The 23,620-nt window shown below is 35.8% G+C and overlaps 1 protein-coding gene across 12 annotated transcripts in view; it reads right to left on the bottom strand.

Annotated features, from left to right (window-relative positions):
* RGS7 (regulator of G protein signaling 7) overlaps positions 1-23,620 on the bottom strand; it is a 606,659-nt gene that overhangs the window by 12,667 nt on the left and 570,372 nt on the right. For 6 of the 12 annotated variants that reach the window (XM_060309649.1, XM_060309485.2, XM_060309402.2 and 3 more), the window contains one exon: positions 7,577-7,665. In XM_060309649.1, the coding sequence (XP_060165632.1) occupies positions 7,577-7,665 (89 nt within the window). Of the gene's footprint in view, positions 1-4,151; positions 4,228-7,576; positions 7,666-7,750; positions 8,450-23,620 lie in introns of those variants that run through there. The other 6 variants (XM_060309549.1, XM_060309852.1, XM_060309804.1 and 3 more) reach the window with 2 other exon arrangements.

Here is a 23,620-nt window from a genome sequence, read left to right as displayed (position 1 = left end):
AAGTTATTAAAATATTATTGACTATATTCCCTATGCTACACATTACATCCCCATGACATATATTTTACAATTGGAAGTTTGCAACTCTTAAAGCCCTTCACCTATTTTAACCATCCCTCCTTGAAGGGGACCATACTCCTCCCCTCTGGTAAACACTAGTTTGTTCTCTGTATCTATTGGTCTGTTTCTGTTTTGTTTGTTCATTTGTTTTGTTTTTTAGATTTCACACATATAAGTGAAATCACATGGTATTTGTCTTTCTCTGACTTACTGCACTTAGTATAATATCCTTTAGATCTATCTATGTTGTTACAGATGGCAATATTTAATTCTTTGTATCACTGAGTAATATTCCATTATAAATATATACCACGTCTTCTCTATCCATTCATATATTGATAGACAGGTTGCTTCCATTTCTTGGCTATTTTAAATAATGCTGCAATAAACATTGGGGTGCATATATCTTTTCAAATTAGTGTTTTCATTTTCTTCAGGTAAATACCCAGTGTGGAACTGCTGGATCATATAGTAGTTCTATTATTAATTTTTTGAGGAAACTCCATACTATTTTTCATAGTGGCTGTAACAATTCCCACAGCAGTGCACAGGGGTTCCCTTTTCTCTACATCCTTGTCAACACTTGGTATTTGTTATCTTTTTGATATAGCCTGACAGATGTGAGGTGATATCTCACTGTGGTTTTAATTTGCATTTCCCTGGTGATTAGAGATGTTGAGTATCTTTTCATGTGCCTGTTGGCCATCTCTATGTCTTCTTTGGAAAAATGTCTATTCAGGTTCTCTATTTTTAAAAGATCAGTTTGTTTTTGTTTTGTTTTTTTGATACAGTTGTGTGAGCTGTTTAAATGTTTTGGATATTAACCCATTATTTGTCGTACCATTTGCAAATAGTTTCTGTATATATCTATTAATTCTATCTGATCTAATATGTTGTTTAAGGCCAATATTTCCTTATTGACTTTCTGTCTGGATGATCTGTCCCTTGATGTAAGTGGGTATTAGTCCCCTCCTATTTTATATTGCTGTCAATTTCTCCCTTTATGTCTGTTTATATTTGCTTTATATATTTATGTGTTTCTATTGTTGGGTGCTAAATATTTATGAATGTTATGTCCTCTTCTTGCATTATGTAATGGCCAACTTTTTCTTTTGTTAGAGTTTTTATTTTAAAGTCTATTTTGTCTAATATACACATTGCTACCCTTGCTTTCTGTTTCCATTTGCATATAATATCTTTTTTCCATCCCTTTACTTTCAGTCTGTGTGTCTTTAGATATGTCTTTTTATTGGAGCATTTAGTCCATTCACATTTAGAGCAAATATTAATAAGTATGTACTTATTGCCATTTTGTTACTTGTTTTCTGTTTTTTTTTTTTTTTTGGTAGTTCTTTTCTGTTCCTTTCTTCTTTTCTTGAACCCTTCTCTTGTGGTTTGATGATTTTCTTTAGTGCCATGCTTGAGTGCTTTCTCCTTTTTTCCTGTATCTAATGTAGGTTTTTGGTTTGTGATTACCATAAGGTTCATATATATTGTCCTATATGTATAGTGGCTTATTTAAAGCTAATAGTTGCTTAGGTTCAAGCACATTTTAAAAGGACTACAGTTTCAATCCCTGTCTACAATTTATGTTTTTGATGTCATATTTTACATTTAAAAATTTTGTGTATCCCTTACCTACTTTTTGTAGCTATAGTTATTTTTGCCTTTTAGCCTTCCTACTAGCCTTTAAAGTGGCTTATCGACTGCCTTTACCAATGAGACTTTTCTCCTATATATTTTCTTATCTCTAGTCATGGCCTTTTCTTTTCTCCTTAGAGAAGACACTTTAACTTTTATTATAAGGCTGGTTTAGTGGTGATGAAGCCCTTTAGCTTTTGCTTGTCTGAGAAACTATCTCTCCTTCAATTCTAAATAACCTTACTGGGTAGAGTATTCTTGGGTGTAAGTTTTTTATTTTTCGTACTTTAAATATATCATGCCACTCTCTTCTGGCCTGCAAAGTTTCTGCTGAAAACTTAGCTGATAGTCTTATGGAGGTTTCCTTGTATGTGACTAATTGTTTTTCTCTTGCTTACTTTAAGATTTTCTTTTTATCTTTCACTTTTTCCATTTTAATTATGATATGTCTTTGTGTGGATCTCTTTGGGTTCATCTTGTGTGGGACTCTTTGTGTTTCCTGGACCTAGATATGTTTCCTTTTCCAGGTTGGGGAATTTTTCAGCTATTATTTCTTCAAATATTTTTTCTGCCTCCTTTTATCTCTCTTCTCCTTCTGGGACTGCTATAATGCAAATGTTAGTATGTTTAATGTTGTCCTAAAGATTCCTTAAACTGTTTTCATTTTTTAAATTTGTTTTTCTTTTTGCTGTTCTGATTTCATGATTTCCACTATTCTGTCCTCCAGATCACTGGTTTTCTGCTGTATCATCTAATCCACTGTTTATTCCCTCTAGTATATTTTTCATCTTAGTTCTTGTGTTCTTCAGCTCTGATTGTTCTTCTTATATTTTCTCTTTGTTGACGTTCTCACTCTCACTGTGATTCTGCATTCTTCTCCTGAGTTCAGTGAGCATCTTCATGACTATTACTTTTCACTCTTTATGTGGTAAATTGCCTATTTTGTTCCATTAGGTTTTTTTTTTTTCCCCTGGGGTTTTATCTTGTTCTTTTGTTTGGAACATATTCCTCTGGATCTCCTGTGTAGACTTCATGTACTGAGTGGCTTTGGCAGGCCATCTGCAGCTGAAGTGGGCATGGGCCAGGGGGGTGGAGGCACTGGGGCATGCCATACAGGAGCTGCCTTGGCAGACAACTGGAGCAGGCATGGGCCAGGGGGGTTCCTGGGGCTGCACCAAGACCACTTTGGTGGGACAGCTGGAGCTGGAGTGCATACAGTCAGGGGAACCTGAGATGCAGTGCACCAGCACTGCCTTGTGGGGATGGCTTGAGATAGTGTGGACTGGGATCTGGGGCACACTGAGCTGGCCTTGGCAGGCTGACTTAGAGCCCTGGATCACATTCCCACCTGTGATATCAAGGTGAAAAGGGAATACAAAAAATCTTGCTGTCTTGCACCTCTGACCTTGGAGAGAGTTTCAGCAGTGTCCTTCCCGTTTGGCAGAAGTTCTAGGGTTGGTAAGTGAATTTCCCTCACATATAGTCTAGGTGCCCTTTAAACCAGTGTTTCTCCATTGTGCCCCAGGGCAAGCAAGTCTATGGGCCTGCCCTTCAGTGATATGCTTCCCTACTGCATGTCACAGTGTTGGGGGTGGGGTTCCTGTCAATACTGTGTTAGGAGGTTTGAAATGGAAGCAGACTTGTTCAGGCTTCAGAGGCAACATTAGGCCTCTAACTGATTAGTGACCTTGCCTGGACTATGTGCCTGCTTGTGAGCTGCCGCCAGCAAGTCCAGAGGCACTTAAGATAAAGAAGGGGGACTTCCCTGGTGGTGCAGTGGTTGGGAATCTGCCTGCCAATGCAGGAGACATGGGTTCAATCCCTTGTTTGGGAATATCCCACATGCCTCAGAGCAACTGAGCCCATGTGCCTCAACTACTGAGCCTGCGTGCCACAACTACTGAAGCCTGCATGCCTAGAGCCCATGCTCTGCAACAAGAGAAGCCACCACAATGAGAAGCACACACTCTGCAATGAAGAGTAGCCCCAACTCTCCACAACTAGAGAAAGCCCGCACAGCAATGAAGACCCAAAGCAGCCAAAAATAAATAAAAATAAATAAAATTAAAAAAAAAAAAAGATGGGAGTGGATCATGGAATTTCTTGAGCCTTGGGGACCTGGCAAGTTCCCGGGTGTCTAGAACTTCTTATAATACACAAAATGAGATAAACAGCATTGCTGAAGAAACTCAGAGCTGCATATTTGCATGCAAACTGATGATATCACTTTGCAGCCTGGTATTATAAGCGGGACTCCTCTAAACTGCAATTTGAAGTCTCACCTGCAGAGTGGACACACTGCCTGGGACTTTTCCCAGCTGGGACTCCAGATTACTGTTTTTGGGACTTCCCAGCTCTGTTGGAGTCTGGGTGTAGGTGTTGGCCCAATTTGGTGGTGTACATGCTTTTACTTTTCTTTCCCTTTTCATTTCTGTTTCTTTATTTTTAATGATTTTCTATTAAAATTAAGTTGAAATTGTCATTTGTGTGACGAGTGGTGTCTTCTTGTAAACGAATCCTTCGAACCTAAAACGAAAGTAAAACTTTTGGCAAAACATACTGTGTCTCCATTTCTCTTACCCATCTCTATGGGTACACCCCTCCTACAAACGTCTCTATCATTTTTGTTGTACAGATGCTGTTCAATTAGCTGTCAGGAGGAATTTCTTTACATGCAGATGTTGATATGTTGCATCCATGAGAAAAGGTGAGTTCAGAATCTTCCCACACTGCCACCTTGGATTAGAACTTTGGGTAGTATTGTTTTAGGTGTCTCTTATAAACTATGCCCAGATGCACTTTTAGTCTAATCTGAGAATTTCTAAAAGATGATTTTAAATCATCTCCTGCATTTTAATTACTAAAATATTTGAATTTATTTCTTCCACGTTATTTTGTGTTTGCCATTTAATACGCTCTTACTTCCCTTCCCCTTTTGTATTTCCAACTGTATAGATCTAGTATTCTTTTTTCATCATTTCCCTATCATATATTTTAGAAGTGGTATTTTTCATTTCAATATTCATATTGTATATTGTATAAGTACATAGTTAAAATTTTAAATGTATTTTTTCTAGCTAAATATAAAGCTATTCTGTACTTCAGTTCTCAAAAATAAGACAAAGTTAAAATATTTTGTTTCCTTCTACTCCCTTCTACTTTTCAACTTCCAAGTTTACTTCTTGATAGAGAATGGTCTCTGTCAAGAGAAAAAGAAGAAGTGTGAAGAATATATGCAAAAAAGAAGAATGGTAAGCAAAGAAATTATTAAAAATTAGTTAACTAAATGTGTATTTTCTATAAAATAATAATAACAAAACTGAATATTTTAGTTACTAAATACCCACTTCCCTGTGTTATCCCAGGAGACCTCTGGAAATTTAGAGTGTGAGAGAGGGAGAAGTTTTTATTTTTGTACTTTGGGGCCAAAGATTCCTTTGAATACCCTGAACTGAGAAAGATAGGTAATTTCATCTCTGCTACATTATAATAACCATCAACCACCTCTAGCTCATACTGGCTAGGTTCCCGCAAAAGTTTCTTTTCTATACACAGGTGAGGCTATTGATGCTCTCTGAAAAGTCCCATTTCTATATTGCAGAGCTATAATTTCCAGAATCCACTTGTTCAAGACATAGTTTCCTTGACTTATCAATTTCAGTTTTTGGTCACCCATTTGGTCCTAATTCTTCAGTGACTTTATCTGGTTGGTTCTCAACCCACCATCACACCTCACTGTTCTCTATAACTTTCCCTTGGTCTCTGGTATCCTGATTCAGCACTTGGCTTTGGTCTCCTGTCCAGCTAGGAGAGATAGTGACGGGGAATAGTAAAACCATGGAATATTTCAATGTGCTCTTTCAAGTATGTATCTAAGAACACAAAAATCATATGTGAGATGATCAGTGCATGTAGCTGGACTAAATTCATGCTGGTAGCCAAGAGTTGCCTTTCCCCATAGACCAAAATTATTAATAAACCATCGTATATCTACAAAGAGAATTGAGAACTTTACTCCTAAGTCGCAAGATCAACTCACACACTTGCAATAATGAAGAGGGAAGGTTTCTGCCTTCATTTATTTTCCTGGCATCTGACAGGAGACGGCTTAGTTAAGGTTGCTGACTACCTTTCTATTACTCTGATTCAAGCAGAAGTTCCTTTGGAGATCCACCAAAAACATTACTGTAACATACACAGCAAAGGAAAGAAGCAGTTGATGCGATTTAGAGGCTATATTACATAGTTTTGCGGTGTAAGTGTAGGATCTCTGGGTCACTGCTTTGGTGAATAACTTTTTAAATTGCTTTAAGGTAGAAAAAGACTTCTTAGAAACCATTTTATTCATTAGAAACTAGAGAGATTTTTATTCTATGCCTTATAGATAAAATTGTCCCAAGGTGGGGTGGGAGACAGTTGCCCCATGCTTATTTGAGTTAGGTGCAAGGAATTCCATAACTTTTCCAAGTGCTTTTCCTGAAATACCACTGTTTTGTAACCTGAGTCTTATCTAAACCACAGTAAAATGAGTCATTAGGCCACTTAAAACTTTTATGTACTTGAACGTAGAAACTGACTCACAATTTTACTGGGAGCTCCTGACTTAGGGATACTTGCCTGAGGGTTTCACTTCTTTGCCCTCTATTGTCATTCATATGCCTTTCATTTCTGTATAAATCCAATTCTATGATTTGGAATTAGTAAGAATGGTTTTTGAAAAATAGTCTCCAAAATGACCAATCATATTTGTGCAAGGCTTATTGTTTATGCATCATGTTCTTCTAAAAGGGTTACTGTTTTCTTTCAAACAATGTTTCCTTTAGATAGGGTTTCAATTTAGCTTCAGTGCTCAAAGCTGTCCTGACTTAAGTGTTTTTAAGGGAGAACATCTATAAACTTAGGTTTATTTGCATTTTATGTATTGTTCTTAAAAAGCCATATGGGCATATAATTAAATCTTTCTTAAATTATTCACAGTGTTCAGATTATAGCCTATATATAAGTCTCTTCCATCTTGCGGCAGTTTATAAAGTAGCCAACAAGCTCCACTATTGATTTTGCATCAATATTGGTAAACTTTTTGGAATTTAAATTTACTCACAGTAATTAATAGCCATTAATAACTCGATCTCTTTTTCTTTTTTAAATAACCAGATTCTGCAATCCTTTGGTGGACGCAAAAGCAAACAGATTAGGCCTGTCTCTTGGCTGGGTGACCTTCTGTGTCACTGATCCAACCCTTAAAGGCAGTCAGGTTTCTTACCTGGGGTCCTTGGATGAATTTCAGAGGGTATTCTATGAATGTCTTAAAATTCAGTGCAAATATTTCCTATGTGAGAGTGTGTATGGATTTTCACTTAACTTTTACCAAAAGAATTTGTGTGGTATAGTGGATCAGCGTAGTACAGTGGGCTCTAGAGTCCTTCATCTGGATTTGTATCCCAACCCACTACTAGGCTGTGTGACTCTGAACAAGTTACTTAACCTTTCTCTGCTTCAATATTCTCAAAATTGCAGAAATAATCTTATAGGCCTGCTGTGTGGATTAAATGTGAGGATTTTATGGGCATGTGAAGCCCATAATACAGTGGTAGGTACTTAGTAAGCACTCACTAAATGTTAGTAATTACCATCATGTTCTCAAAGGAATTTGTAAGCACCAGAGTTAAGAGCCACCAATCTAGGCAGTTTAGAATTATACTTAAAGAAAAGAATCTGTTCCTGAGTTGAAAAGTCACACTAAAACATAATTCTAATAAAATATGCATTTGTAAAACACAGAGATGCATATTCATAATTAGAAAGACCTCATAAATAGCTCTGAAAATGTGGAAGGCCAATTTGTGTTGTTTCCCAGGGGAGCAAAAGCATCTACCTGATCCTGGGTGAGCTCCCAGATGAATCACTTTCAGTCTGCTCCTGGCTGCTGCACCATCCAAGCTTGTCTTGAAACCCTGAAATAAACTTCCAGGGTGAGAGCTTACATTGTGACTACATTTGTTGATGCTTTCTCAGCATTTTCATTTTCAATTAGCACAGAAGTCAAAAGTTACAAAAGCAACGAGATTATGCATCTTTTAATGAAAGATAAAACAACAATATAAACATTCACAAATTTACAGAGAAGGGATCAACTTTAATACATTTCGAGTAAAAGGTGTTTCATTTAAATATGGTATAAAAATAAATGCGAGAAACATTAACCAAGAATATACAGACAACAGACAAAGACATAAGCTTGTTTCTGACTGTGATATATTGGTGAAATGAAACTTTCTGTGCTAATTTATTTAATAAATGTGAAGCTGTATGTATACTTATTGATATATCCTTTTTTTCCTTTTACAATTCTTCCAGTTTGTGACTGAATTTTTAGTGAACTGTGTGTCTAGAAGAAGCTTTAAGATAGAGAGAAGGGGGGGGAAAGATTTACTTCACTTGAATCGTTAAAAAAGGAAAAGACACAGATCCAGCTTAGTACAAGGAGGAAGTTAGCAGACATTTTGAAATGGAGGCATTGAGATGGTAGAGTCCCTTGGAGATGGCAGTGCCTTAATGTACACAAAGAAAGAACAATTCAGGTCCTTTGCTCATGCAACATCTTGGTCTAATGTCCTCTGCTGCAGGTAACAACAAAGAACTACAAAGTATATGCAATGACTCCAGTTCACTTTCATGCTACAACAAGATGATCCTTTTAATAAGACTGAACGAGGCTTGTTAACCTCTTTGACGTGAGAGATTTCCCCTGAGAAAAAAATATAAACAAGAAAAAAAAACAATATGATCACTGAAAACCTGCTTATGAGTAGCATCTATTTATTGCAGCTGATTTTGTGCAAGGGTCAAAATGGAACCCTTTAGGTGCATCTTAGTTCAAACTTCATGACCAAGTTCCCTCCCTCCCTCCACCAACACATCAAACAAAATGATCCTCCCTTCTTCCATCCTCCCACCCCTCCCACCCACTTCCTCCCCACTGCAAACAGACTGATGGGTTCACAGCACAAATCAGCAAATCATAAAACATGTCCAAAATGTTCCACTGAGGCTTAGCGATGATGCAACATCTAGGTTTGCAACTGGTTATAAACATGTTACAACAAACCTTAGGAAGCTGCTCTGCAATGTGAATGCATTCTTGTTCCACTGCTGAAATTAGTGTTGCATTTATAAATATCTAGGTATGCAGAGGGTATGATTTAATTAAATAAAATGATTTTTGAGGGTGCGATTGCTGGAAACTCAAGATTAAGTCTATCCCCTAACCTATATGGTAATGGAAAAACAAACAACCAGTGCCAATTATACATCTAAAGATAAAAGTCTATTTGTTCTGTACTCCAAACTGTATACACCTTCCTTTTCCACTTGATTTCTTCCAACCCCAATCCCAGAAAAATCCCATATATTCTGATTCTACATTTTATGTTAATATCTACTATACATATTCGTTTTCTGAAAACCTTGATAATCAAAACTGTCCCTGTAAATTACAAATACTCTAGAGAGGTAAGAAATTTTAAATTTCTGATCAGAATAGCAGATCATTAATTGGTTATTTCTGTTTTATCCTTCATTGTATGTTCTAGTATAAAAATAGATGGAATTTGTACTTCTCAGAGGATAAAATAATAATGGAAAAATCAAAAGATTTTTTAAGAAATATAATATTTAGTAATAACTTAGTCATAGCAATAGTCTTGATTTACCACCTAATGTGGCTCAGAGTTTGATAAATGGGTGGTATGGTTTGGGGAGAGGAATCAGCATTCATGACCATATTTTGGGAAAAGAATGATATATTTAAGAAATTGTTAATAATTCCAAAATCAAGCTTTCTTTACATACTGTACAGTAACCGAAAAGGCCTTTTTGTATACTTGAACAGCAGTGATGAAAACGAAGCATCATCTCTTTTAATTGGAGAAAGGGTTCAAAACTTAGTTTTTAGCAACTGATAGTAAAAGAGCCAAAGTTTAGCAAAGATCTTTCCCACTTAGCTATGCTCTAATCACTCTATGGGAAGAAAAATATGAAAGAAAACAAAGATTTTTAATAGGACACCCTACTTTACGTTGGCCTTATAAACAAAATATGCTTTGTTTCTTCTTGCCACCACTTCTGTGCCTGTTTCCTCATTCATACAATGGGGATAATAGTAGTACCTATTTTTAAAGCTTGTTGTGAAGAATAATACAAGTAAATTACTTAAAACTGTTCTCAGAACATTCTGTATACTCAGTTTATGTTACCTATTACCTTATTATATTATTACTATTATTATTATTCTTTCTCATTAGGACACTGAGACCCAAAGTCACAATTCTGACTCTGAGAAGAGCAGAAAATTTCTCATGCATTGGAAGCTGAAATTATACTACTTTTAACACTCCAAACCTGAGCAATAGGTTAATCAAATAATGTTGGAATAGAAAAACTACTTTTCTATACTTGGAGACTATATTATTTCATATATTTACTACTGTTTTATGTTATTAACATGTGTGCATATATATTCATTCTGAGGCTAACGTATTTTTAAAAAGTGCTTACTGTTTCTAGTGCCATTTGTGAGATGGCGAGAACCATATACTGGTTGAAGCATAAGAGTGAATTCTTATACAGTTGAGGAGGAGGATAAAGATGTTAATATAAAACTATTTATTTTAAAACTACAGATTAATGTAATTTGGTTCAAACTATTGAGAAGATGAATAGCATAGTTACATTGAAATAGGAAGCCATTTGCAACTCAGAGTCATTTTTCATTTGGATGGGTGGAAACTGTGTCATCTTTGTAAATGTAACAAATAGTAACATTGTTCTCTTTCTACTTTTTCCCCCCAAATATCCTTGAAGCTATTAGTATTTGTCCTGGTATAGGCTTCATTAAAAGGGGGGGAGGTAAAAGTTTAGCTTGATAAGCTGTTGTCCCAGGAGATAATTTAAAAACACTCATTCATGGAATGAGGCCTACAGTAAACCTCGGGTTTGTGATAATAGGAAAACAGATGAACAGAAATGGGAGAACACATGTATACATCTTAACATAGCCACACAATGAAACACTTGTGAGATATGGACTCACCAAATATGTAATAAGGGTATTTGTTCTGTGTATTGAGACAATTAAAAGGCAAATTTGGGTGTAACTAATAGTAAAAAGAACTTAAGTGCCCCACTCAGGGGTCAAAGTAAATAGCATGGACACCCAAGTGAGTCATCTAGATTTGAAGACCTAGATTACTTGGATCTATCTGTAAGCCCTGTGCAAATCTTGCCTTTTTCACATACTGGAAAGAAAAATACCTAGGTGCTCTCTAGTGCACAAAGAAATACCAGTTGCTCACTCTACTGGAAAATCTTAAAAAGAACACTAATCCTTTCTTGAGGGTAGGAAATAATATAATTGCACATCAGATATTTTGTAACAATCCTTTTCAGTGAGGTTCCTTGGAGGCTGTATGAAATCACCTTGAAAGATAATTCTGCTAATTATCTTTTCATAATTTTTCTAAGTTGAAGAATCTGGGAAATTTTCTGGTTTTTTTTTTTTTTTTTGGAAATTTTCATAGTTAAGTTCTAAAATCTTAATTCTAGAAACTAAAAGGGCTAAAAATCCCTTACCAATAGCAGCTTTTACCAAATTGCTTACAACTGAATTCCATATGAATAATAATTATTTTTAACCAAATGACTACATTTGTGTTATATGATTTATACCCTTTCTTTTCTAAAGGAAAAGAATTTGAAAAAGAATAGATACATATAATGTATAACTGAATCACTTTGCTGTACACCTGAGACTAACAGAACATTGTTAATCAACTATACTCCAATATAAAATAAAAATTATAAAAAATAAAGGAAATAGATTATATTGTAAATGGAAATCCATAGAGAAAGACAAAGACAGAAACTCAAAACAAAACAAAATAAAAACTCAAGATCCTATGAGATTTTGTAATATCTAGTTAATGGACAGTATGCTAGCAAAAGAAGCACATGATCAATTTTAGGACAAAATTAACCTGACTTTAACTGGCACTTAAGTGAAGACAGAGCCTCTGGCTACTCTACAATACAGCTACCACATAAACAAAGAAGGTTTTCTAGTGTCTCAATAAAATTTCATCTCCACCAAACCAATTCCTTCCTATCTTAAATGTTGCATAGAGATTTTGTTATAATTAGGAAAGTAAAACTCCCCCAAACAAAACTACCTATTGCTGGTTCTTTGCCTTCTCAAGTTAACTATCAAAAGTTATGAATTTCACCTGATTTTTAACATCTTTCTTGGTCTTAAAGTGATAACATAAAGTTGACAAAGAGCTGTGAGCCAATAGAAATGGACATAAAGATCAGGCTCTTAGCTCCAGTCTGAGAGCCTTGAGATGGAGGCAAATTTCCACACTCCTTTCCTGCAGACACTAATCCATAAAGGAAGTAGAGAGAAGCTATATTTGCTTGAGTGACCAACTATTTGTTTTATTACTGTCATAAAGACATACAGCAGTCTTTCTGAGTCTACAGGACACTAAACAAACCAACAATAAATGAAGGGATGGATTTTTAGAAGATAGGCATGAAAGAGCTTAAAGAGAAGAATAGGAAATTATCAGCATTTTTTTGATTAAAAAAGATGTTAACATCTTAAGTTTTATAATTCCTACTTGTGTGTTTCTTATCATTGCCTCCTAGTCTTTCCCACATGTTGCTGTAGACTTAGAAGTATATTCTAGAATGCCATGTAGGCTCCAGAGGCCACAGTGAGAGGCTGAGACCAAGAGAGGGCAAATCTTGTCATTGACTTTCTACTGGTGTATATAACCCAGTTGTCTAACCTGTGCTCAGCCCCACAGCTGTGTAATAAAAAGAGCTGACTGTTTGGTGGTAATGAGATGCTGTTGGACTAGAGATAGGACATGTATGCTCTTAAAACAGGTTGAACTAACGGATGTTATCTGTTTACTCTTTTACTGTCATACTGAAAATTGCCCTGGTTTCACTTAAAAAATATAAATGTCTTTGCCTGGGTTTCAAAATCCTTCATAACCTGGTTTCCCTGGCCTTTCAAACTACCTACTGTCACTTCACAGAATGGTTCTTTGGCTGGCTTTTGCACTTGTTACTCTCTCAGCTCAGGTTCTACTCAGTCTTCAGTGAAACTTCTTACTCAGGTTTTGGCTGAAGTCTTCTAATTGCCCCTTAAGTTCTTCTGCAGTTTCCCTCTCTGGACTCTTTGCCAGTACTTGTACATTTTTTGTACATGCTATTTTGTACAATTCTCTAAGTTACCTGGCTTGGTGAAGCAATTGATACCTGTTAAACAATATTAATATTATAGAAGTCCCCAAATATGTGCTTGCTTTGCATGAGCTGAGTTCCTTGGCTGGAAATCACATTTTAAGAATAAGCTTCTAGAAACCAGGGCAACGAGATTCAAATGTATTGGGACAAGTAACTTTTATCTTGGGGGAGGAGAGGCAAGGTAGGATGAGAAATGGGAGCACTTGGTCACACCCTATTAAATAATTAAGTGGTGGAATTTGGGTCTTTTCAACTCTTATTTTGCCATGGTTGTTCATATCAATGAAACTAACCGGGAATGTGTTAAGAAGGAAATGAACTAGGCTAGGGGTTTGGAAAGACCTTCCCTGCTTTAAATGAAACCATGCCTCCTAGGTTAATTTGCAGGTGAGTTTACTGAATCACCGTGAATAATTTTAGCAAAACTGAAAAGTGTGTTTCAATACAATTAAAGAAAGCTCAATTATTGAGATTTAAGAAAGAAAGGAAGGAAAGGAGGAAGAAAGAAAGGAAGGGGATTCTGTAGCTAGTTTGGAGGCTGGTATATTTAATGTTGAACGCTGGAAAAAATTCTGTTATTATGTACTTAAAAGAGATGGTTTATGAATACATTTATATGTAAGCACTTATTACTAGCTCCCTGTGTGGTTTGAGATAGAAAAAGTAAAGCCAAATACTTTCATTTCCTTAGTTAAGAATAGTTTCCTGAAATAAAAAGTGTATATCCATTAGAGAAAATGAGGAAAACATAGAAAAATATAAAGAGAAATAAACTTTACCCAAAATACAGTTATTTACATGCTAATATATCATTTTACTTTTTATACAAAAATGTTATTTTATTTTATTTTTTACAAAACTGATATTATATTGTGCATAGTATTATGGCTTATTATGAGTAACATGCTTATTAAAATGATCCTATTTTGATCAATTACCCATGTAACATATATTTCTTCTAAAACAATGTTTTGTTGAAATTCATGACATTAGTGGGAAAGGAAATCAATTTAGAAAGATGCTACCAACATTAAGGAAAAAATTACATATCATAGAATAAATCAAAATATATCAGGGTGCGTTGCACATAATAAGGGAATGTATTGTTTCTGAAATGTTATTTTAGTCCTACACACATATAAATGTACACAAGTACAGTTTGTATAGGGTTTCCCTGGTGGTGCAGTGGTTGAGAGTCCACCTGCCGATGCAGGGGACGCGGGTTCGTGCCCCGGTCGGGGAAGATCCCACATGCTGCGGAGCGGCTGGGCCCGTGAGCCATGGCCGCTGAGCCTGCGCGTCCGGAGCCTGTGCTCCGCAGTGGGAGAGGCCACAACAGTGAGAGGACCGCATACCGAAAAAAGAAAAAAAAACTGTTGAAGACCTTTGCTCATTTTTCTAATGACGTAGTGCTCTTCTGATTATTTTTTTGATAAGAACTCCCCATATAAACCATATTAGATCTTTGTCATGTACACGCTCGTTTACTCATTTTTAAAAAGAGTTTACCAGACTTGAGGAGAGGAAGTTGCTTTAAACAAAGGTTCTTGGACTAAGTAAGGCATTTAGCAGTCTTTCATGGTATTCTGTGGATGACACAGAAAAAGGTGAGGTTCATAACTAAATAAACAACTACCTTCAAGGTGTGCTAATTTTTGGAGTAGTGGAACTCTGTCTTCCTCTCTGTACTTTATGGCATTTTAATCAATAATTTGCATTATTAAACTGATGGAATTCTGCTAAAATGAATGTATGATGCCAATTTGCTAATCTTAGTTAAAAGACAGGGTAACAAAGAGATACTCCAAAAAATTATGTAAGGCTATAACTTACAAGATAAAACTTAATGGAAAGAAGGATAACCAAACTTACATGAAAATTAATAAACAAACAATAAACCAATCTAGCAGTAAAAGAGAAGATTGGGGAGACGTAATCTGAGCTCACAAGAAAAAAAATTCTAGATTAAAAAAAAATTTTAAGCCCCAAATGACCCTACAATTTGATATGGCTGCTGTGACTGGGAGCTGGGGTGGGGAAGCTGATACAATGCTCGGACTGGATTGTAGAAGTTATATATGTTCTTTCTTTCCTGTTGGGCAGATAATATTTCCAATCTATGCTGGTTCGGTTACTTCTCAAGTATTGTGTTCAGTTATCAGTTTTGGAGGACTACTGATGAACTGGGGTGGATATAGGAGGTGAGCAATTAAGGTGGTAAAAGAACATGAGATTATTGAATGAGAAAACATTAGAAGCCCACTTTCCCAATGCAAGGCTCACTCAGATTTAATTTGATTGCAATTTTAAGGCAAGTTTATTAAGTCTTGTTAAGTGTTCAGCTTAGTTTTCATAGAAATATCTTTTTCTTTTCATACTCAAATTTCAGCAGCTTATATGACATTTACATAAATTATGTAATTACTACAAGTTCAATTATGGTAAACAGCTATGGGAACAAACACAGTTGACTCATCCATGTAATTCAAATGCTGCTTGCAAAAATGTGTGAGCATAACTGGAGAGTAGCCTCTCAGATGTGACACTAGGTGTGCCCTTGGCACCTATCAGTGGGGAGAGTGGAGGGAATCTGTTAGGCTAGGGCAGTGGTTTTCAAAGTGTGGTCTCCAAACTGGTAGTATCAGTATCACTTGAGAATTTTTAAAAAATTAAAATTCTTGGATCTTACCAGAAAACTACTTAATTAGCCTTTCTGAGAGGTGAGGTCTAGCTATCTGTGTTATGAGAAGTTCTCCAAATGATTCTGCTGCAGCTAAAGTGAAGAAGTGAGAACCACCGATCTTTGGTAAGGAGAAGTCCGGCTGCTACCTAGATCATGGTTCTTAAACTGAATTCTGAAGCGCTTGTCAACAGTGAGAGAGAGAGAGAGAGATTCTAACACAGTTTATCTGGGATAAGGTCAAGGAATCTGCATTTTCCAAGCCCCTGGTTATTTTGAGATATGGGATATGGATAGTTGAACCATACAGAAAAACGGTGAACTAGATTTTAACTAATGGAAATAAAAACAAAACTTGAGAGGAGATATAATTACACCTTCAAGTAATTCAACAGATGTCTAGATCTACTGGAATGTTTGTATTATTCTGCCTAGCTCCAGGAGACAGAACTAGGATCAATACTCCGAAGTTACCAAAAAGTAGATTATTCTAAAAACAAGGAATGAAATTCTAAAAAATGGAATTGACTACCCCTGCGTTCTAAAGGTACCACGTCTCTGGAACCTACAGGCCAGCAAATGCTGGAGGCATACTTGTCATTGAGTCTACAGAGGAGATTCATGCAATGGCTGGGGATTGGACTTGGGGAAATTGATGCCTCTAAATCCCTTTTCAATTTTGAGACTCCAAAAATTCATCATTTTCAATGTCTCCCAAAAGTCCTTTGAAGACTTTTAGAATTAGAAAAGATAAAGACTTCCCAATAGTCTTTTCTTTCTGGTGTTGGAAGTATGTTCCTCCTAGATATTAATATGTATATTTCAAGTGAACAGTCTTGATAATGGGTGCTTGCTATCCCTGTTTACATCAGCCATGTCTATCGAGTAATTTTTCTATTGCTGATGAAATAGAAAGAAAAATCTTTAACACCAAAATAAGTAAATAGGAATGAATTGATGCAAAAAAATGACGGCTGATCTTTTATTCTCCAGAAATAATAGTCAGTGCAATTTAGAAATGGTGTTTTAAACTTCCAGTAATGACCACAAGCTTATTTTAATAATGGTAACTTCTGGACGTCGGAAAACAACAGTGACAAAAACAGCAATCAAAATGTGATGCACAATGCAGAAGATATGGGATTTTGCCCAGTCTGGGCTTGCCTTATGGTACCTGCCAAACACTTAAGAAAACACAGCAGGGTGTTTGTTTATAAACAAAATATATCTAAGTCTACAAACATGTATGCAATTCAGATAAAGATGTCTATTGTCTAGCTATTTTAAATCACTCATTTTAGAGTTATTGCCTCCAAGTACTAGCATAAATTATGGAAAAGTAAAATTCACACCCATGGCTGGTCATAAATATAAAAATGGCTTTCTTTTCTGAAAAGTGTTTCATAAAGGAATGCTAATGAACACATACAATGGGACACGTGGCTTCAGAATGGATAACAGCAAATGAGATGGCTTGATGATGATATGGGGCTGCTTAGTAAGTGATTTCATATTTAGATATAATTAAACATATGAATGTATTTTTAGTGGAAATTAAATTTAGACATAATCCCAATCTTTATCAATTTAAGTTCCATTTATATTTTTCCTAGCTATGTAAAACACATTTATAAAAAGAATATGCAAACGTATTGTCCTCAGGCTATTGATGAAATTCTATTTAACTGTATGTAATACTATTAAATTCTATTTAACTCAGGGAGGTAATTGAGATCAATACTGAGATTGATAGTTGACTGTCTTCAAGTACTTGACAAGTATTGTAACGTACACAAGCATACACAAATATTCCCCATCTTCTTGCTTTACTCAGCTACAATTTTTTGTCATAGTTGAGTAAAACTTCCATTTCATATACTGTCAAATAAAATAGAAGTGATAATGTAAAATAATTTATTAACTATTATATAACTTTCAATTCCTAATTGAGACAGTCTGAAGTTTATTTTTCTACTATCAACTCTTCCAGTAAACTTAGCTCAAAAATACTGTAGCCTATATGTAAATATACTGGTGCTAAAAGTTGTACTCTTCCTCCTTTGCTTCCTCTATCTCATTTACCAAGTTCTTGGCATTATCATCAAATATGAATTAATATAGTAGCTGCTGATCCTATCATATCCTCTTATCTTTAGGTTCTCTTAACTTGCCTTCCACCTTCATCTTCTGCATATATAAAATGGCCCATTGTTTGGATCCAGATTATGAGCTATCTTTTTGATTACCTTATTCTGTACTATATTCCTCTAACTGGAAATCTCCATGGCAGTCTTGCCTGGAACACAATTTGTCAAGTCCTTAGACCCTCTTTCTGGTTCTACCTTTGTTCTCTCCCTCCTTCAGGGCTGCTTACCCCAACTATTTAATAAGCAGATCTCTTGCTTAAGCTTAACTCTTCTTCCTGCCTACTCTGTGTTGCTTTAAGGAAAACTTTCATGATTTACATGAAGTAAGCTAATGGGAAGCTGGTAGGAAACTAGTTCTGTTCATTGAACAGTTAACTTTCATGAGAAGAATGAACCGACTAAGGTATACATGTTAGTGACTATTATTTCTTCTTATTATTAACTATTATTATTATTTATATTTGTCATTACTACTATTATTAACTTATTATTATTACCTACTAGCTTCCTATTTTTATTATTTATGTATTCTTAACTAGGAAGAAGGTGCCTGACCCACAATAGGTGCTCAATAAGTATTTTTTTTGTTGTTGGATAAAAGAATCCAATAATCCTTGGACACATGGGTACTAATGGGTTATAAAATTGTTAAATAGAGCCCCCAGGGTGGTCTCCAATTATGCAGGTAGCTGGGGCCTCATGATCACTGGCTTCAACCCAAGTCCTTTAGGTATATGAGAGCAGTGCTTTGGGAAATACTATTGAAACTTCTGCCTCTGGCATATATAGCAGCGAAGGGGGAAGTTTACCACTGGGGGTTGTCTACTCAGCAGCCTCAAAACATTCCTTAGGAGCCTCCAGAGTTGTACTGGATGCTCTTTGGCCAAAAACCACTATACAATTTATAGTTTATAGAACTTGAGTGGCAACTTAAGAACTAATGATGCCACTAGGGGAAAATAAAGATATATTGGCCAAACTAAACAGCCTACATAGTTTGATACATTTCACACCAATTAATTTACATCATGCTGCAGGGAACCTAAAACTGCTTTCTCAGGCAAGTTATCACCATAAAGCAGTTTCAATAAAAGAAGATGGATAGCCATATATGTCAACTACAAAATGATAAATGAGATGAGTTTCAGGTCCACTAGAGAAGAAAGAGGAGAATGTAGTTCATTCTTGACCAGACTCACTTTATAGGTTTAATATCTATGGTAGGGAAACCCAATGCCAAGTTTATAAATTATACTTACTTAGGGTGCTCTAGGAGTTTTCTAACATAGTTTTCTATATGAATATACCTATAACCTCAAGCAATAACTATAGCACTCAATCAGAAAAGAATATGCACGAAGTTCTCCTTAGGGTAAATTCACAGGTGCACAAATAAAAAATCAAAACCTTCCCTCTCACAGTTTCTAAACTGCTTTTATATCATGATGGATGTTTATGTGAAGCAGATGATCTGCTTCATTATGAGGGATGTTTATGTGAATCGAGGATCTCATTAACTCCATGGAGGTCTAACTATAGTGTAACTTCATTAGTATAAATACAATCTAGAGAATGCCCTTTCTGACTTCATTGTGGTAGAAATTGGTATCAAGGGAAGTGAAAGTAAGAACAGGATGTCTTTTTTTGCGGTATGCGGGCCTCTCACTGTTGTGGACTCTCGCGCTGGGGAGCACAGGCTCCGGACGCGCAGGCTCAGCGGCCATGGCTCACGGGCCCAGCTGCTCCGCGGCATGTGGGATCTTCCCGGATCGGGGCACAAACCCGCGTCCCCTGCATCGGCAGGCGGACTCTCAACCACTGCGCCACCAGGGAAGCCCAGGATGCCTTTTTAACCACAAAGGAGTAGCACATAACCTGTGTATGGGAGCAAGATTTGCCACCCCAAAATGTCTCTTTGGCATGTGGATTATTTCAAACTGAAAATAACCAAGGCCCAAAACACTCAGGAAGAAATTTTGACCTTCCCCCTGACTGCCTAAAGAATGTAGATAGAGAACCTGTTCCAGGAAGGGAGTAATCACCATAGATAACTATAATATGAACTAGGCAAGGAGATAGGGAGAAACCTAGGAAAGTCTGTTAAAATTCCTCTTTGTGTCCCATTGTTTCTGCATGTCCTACCAAACATTTGCTTTCCCCTCTCCATGTCAGTTGCCTTCTTCACATTTGAGGTCCCAAACCACTACCCCCAACATCCTCTTTTGTCTTTAGCTGAAGATATTTAAGTTAAAAGTTTCAGACGTTTTGATGAGTTAGTTTTCCTGGGTCTCTCCCATGTATACATATTATTAAACTTTTGATTTTTCTCTTATTAATCTGTCTCATGTCAATTTAATTCTTAGACCAGCCAGAAGAACCTAGAAGGGTAGAAGAAAGTTTCTTCTTCCCTGACACCTGTCATATAGTCAAAACTCAATATATGTTGAATGAATGAATAATCTAGGAACTAGTAACATAATATATGAAAACAATGATAAAAATGTAGCATATGAGTGGAACATAGATCACCAGGTCAATCAATTTTCTATATTGGTATTATTCATGGTGAGCAAACCGAGTGACAAGTTTATAAATTTTATTTTTAGGGGCTCTAGGATCCTTTTCCAACAGCTTATCTACACTAATGTGCTCATACAGCAAAGTCTAGAGCACTCAACCAGGAATGCCATGTTTCAATCTTAAGGAGAACCAATGTCCAGCTCAACTGCCCAGTTGAGGGGTCTGCATGAGTAGATTTGACACGGCATTGCACTCTTGCAGTATTGCTCCATAGCTGGTGTGAGGCTGTATTTCCAAAACTTGGAATCTGTATTATTCATAGGGTTATACTGGGTGGAGAGGGCAGTCTCAGTGTACAATCACAGTGATTGTTAGGGTATGCAGAGGAAGTTTCATGCTAGATTTCACATTTAATAAAACCAAGTTAAAAATCATTTGACCAGGGACTAGAAATAATCCATAGTGTTTTTGACAGCGTCTTGAAAAAAAGTGTAAGGCTCCCAGAAAACACTATAATTCTTCAGAGATTGAGGACCAATTGACAAGGAAGCCCGTTATTAATGTGTAACACAAGTGGTTTTGGAAATCAAGAATATGAACTCTGATTTCTGTCTTCTGTGATAAGTTATTTTTCCCTCTAGTGTATCTCTTGCATTAGGGCAAAAGTAAAGATAAGAGAGAAAAAAATAAATAGACATCTCTTCTTTCATAATTTTGCATTCCATTTAACCAAGCAACTCAATTTTTTATGAGTATGAGAAAAAAATCAATATTTAACTTGAAGAATGTTTACCACACTTTGAGCTGCAATGACAATGAATAAAGAAATAAATAAATAAGGAACAACATAAATGTCCACCAATAGAGGAATGGAAAAATGCATTATAGGTATATCCATTCAGAAGAATTTCATGCAGTCAATAAATATAATCATGTAGAAGAATATGAAATGACCTGGAAGATATTTCTGATGCAATTTAAGTAAATAAAGCATGTTTCAAAAGCATAATTAAAGTATTTCTTAAATTTATTTTATTTATTTATTTATCTATCTATCTATCTATTTATTTATTTATTTTGCACAAGTACTGATTAGAGCTATTTCTGGCTAGAGAAATTGTAGATGAAGAAATTAAGGTTCAGCAGTTTAACTGATTTCTAAAAATTCATACAGCAAGAGAAGTGTAAGACTGGGTTTCAAACCTAACATTAACATGTCAGGCTTCCAGGTCTGGGCTTTTTTTTAAACCACATTTTGCTGCTTGTATAAAATCTGCATAAGGTGTATTAACTAGGAACTCCATGATGGGCTTAGAAAAATAGTTTACCTAGATTTAAACAAAAAGAACATTCTAAAAGAACTAAGCATATTGTATCTTTCTCACTTTTAACACTCCAAACAAGTTATAGGATTTATATTTACATTTGTTCTTATCAATACGTATACTAATGATTTATAGAGTTAAATACAGATTTGATTGCAAAAAATCAACTGATTTCAGCGCCAACTCAGTCCTTTTGTTGAAATTCTCTCACACAGTTTCCAAAACTTCTGGTAATTTCAGTCTTGAGAGGGTACCTTACAAGCCCAATGCACTAGCATCAGTACACTGGAGGAGAGGGGGTGGGAGAGCAAAGTGGTCATTATATCTTGTATGTTGATTGTTTTAAGGCTCTGCAGTAAATTGTCTTCATTGAGATAGGGTAAAATTTTTCTCCAAAAGAGGTTAGATTAGGTGAGTTTCTGGAAGTTCAACATTAACATTCTTTAATTCTCATTTCTACTTCTGTAGCCCAAAGGCAAATTAAGGAGAAGAGGTAATAAGTAATACAGTTGGCATTTGGCACTTGATTTATGAATTTTGATTGAAGGTGTAGATGATCAATCCTCCTACTTTGTTTCTCCCCTTATTTCCTATCTGTTCTCCCTTAAGGTTTATATGGCAGACAGATACTTTGATAATTTAATGGTTGGAAAGAAAACAACCGTTACATGAACTTTGTCAAAAGAGAATGAAATCAACTTAATAAGAATAACATTTAAAGGCATGAGAGGACACAGCAACCCTTGAAAGATCTGAAGAAAATTCTCTGATGGCAAGGAAAATAATAAAAAAGTAAATGATAAGAAATGAGATTTCTTGGACAACAAGCCAAGGTGAAGGTATTACACAAATGTGAGTTATTTTTATCCCTCCAGTGTTGGGTATAATGAGAAGAAAAGGAGTAGTCTACAAAGTAATGAATTTAAAGTCAGAAAACATTGCTTCTAGGCCTGGCCCTAACACTCAACAATTGATTAATATTGGTGAAATGACTTCACCCCATTAGTCCTCAGTTTGCTTATCTGTGAAATGATGGTAACACCTGACCACCTCCCACGATAGTTGTGTTTGTAAAGAACAACAACAAAAATACAAACAAAAAGTAATGAGTGTCCTTGGAACACTGTAAAATGCTATGCAGCTGTTAGCTGTTTACTATAATTATTCTCTAAAGTGCCTGCAAGAATTTATTAACCTCAGTAACCAATGGGATTTCCAATGGTATTAGGAAGAGCTGTCAAGCAAAACGTTTTTGACTCTTGTGTGAAACAAAACAGTGATGCCATTTTTATAAGCCAGGTTATAAAAATAACTGTGCTGAAATGTAAATAAACTTCTACAAATAAACACTAACGGAAATGGACTCAGATTCCAGAGGAGGTTATCATCAAGTGGATTTATCTGTCTTCTACCGTTGGAAGAGCAAGGTGATCAGTGTAGAAAGAAAGAATTTGGGAACAAAATAAATTTGGGGTTAGTGCTAGCTCCTTAACTAACTGTATGATTCTGGGAAAATTAAGTAACTCCTCTGACCTTTCAGTGTTCTCACCTGTAAAATGGGTAAAATAATGAGTATTATATTACCTAACTTGTAGGTTCAGATTAAATTAAATTAGATAATATAAAGTGTCTAGTACAGAGCCTGGCACATGGCAGGCACTCAGTGAATGTGAGTTATTATCATTATCTCACTTTTCCTAGTTCCCTTTAAAGTCTACACACTTATTTACCTGTAATTCCCCAAGTCCATTTCTTTCTTGGATACTCTATGTTGTAGCCTCCCCGTATTTACTGGAGCAACCTGCACATAGAACTCTTTTAAAATGTTTATTTAAACTGTGTCTTTCCTCCATTATGTCTATCTGATAATAAAATCACTCATTCTTTATCTTGTGTTAAAATCATTTTATTGATCCTATAAAGGTATTCCATAA

The sequence above is a fragment of the Globicephala melas genome, chromosome 1, assembly GCF_963455315.2.
Source record: "Globicephala melas chromosome 1, mGloMel1.2, whole genome shotgun sequence".
In the NCBI taxonomy this organism is placed as follows: Eukaryota; Metazoa; Chordata; class Mammalia; order Artiodactyla; family Delphinidae; genus Globicephala; species Globicephala melas.
The sequence above is the reverse complement of the archived record's forward strand: the minus strand, read 5'-3'. Positions and strand labels throughout refer to the sequence as shown.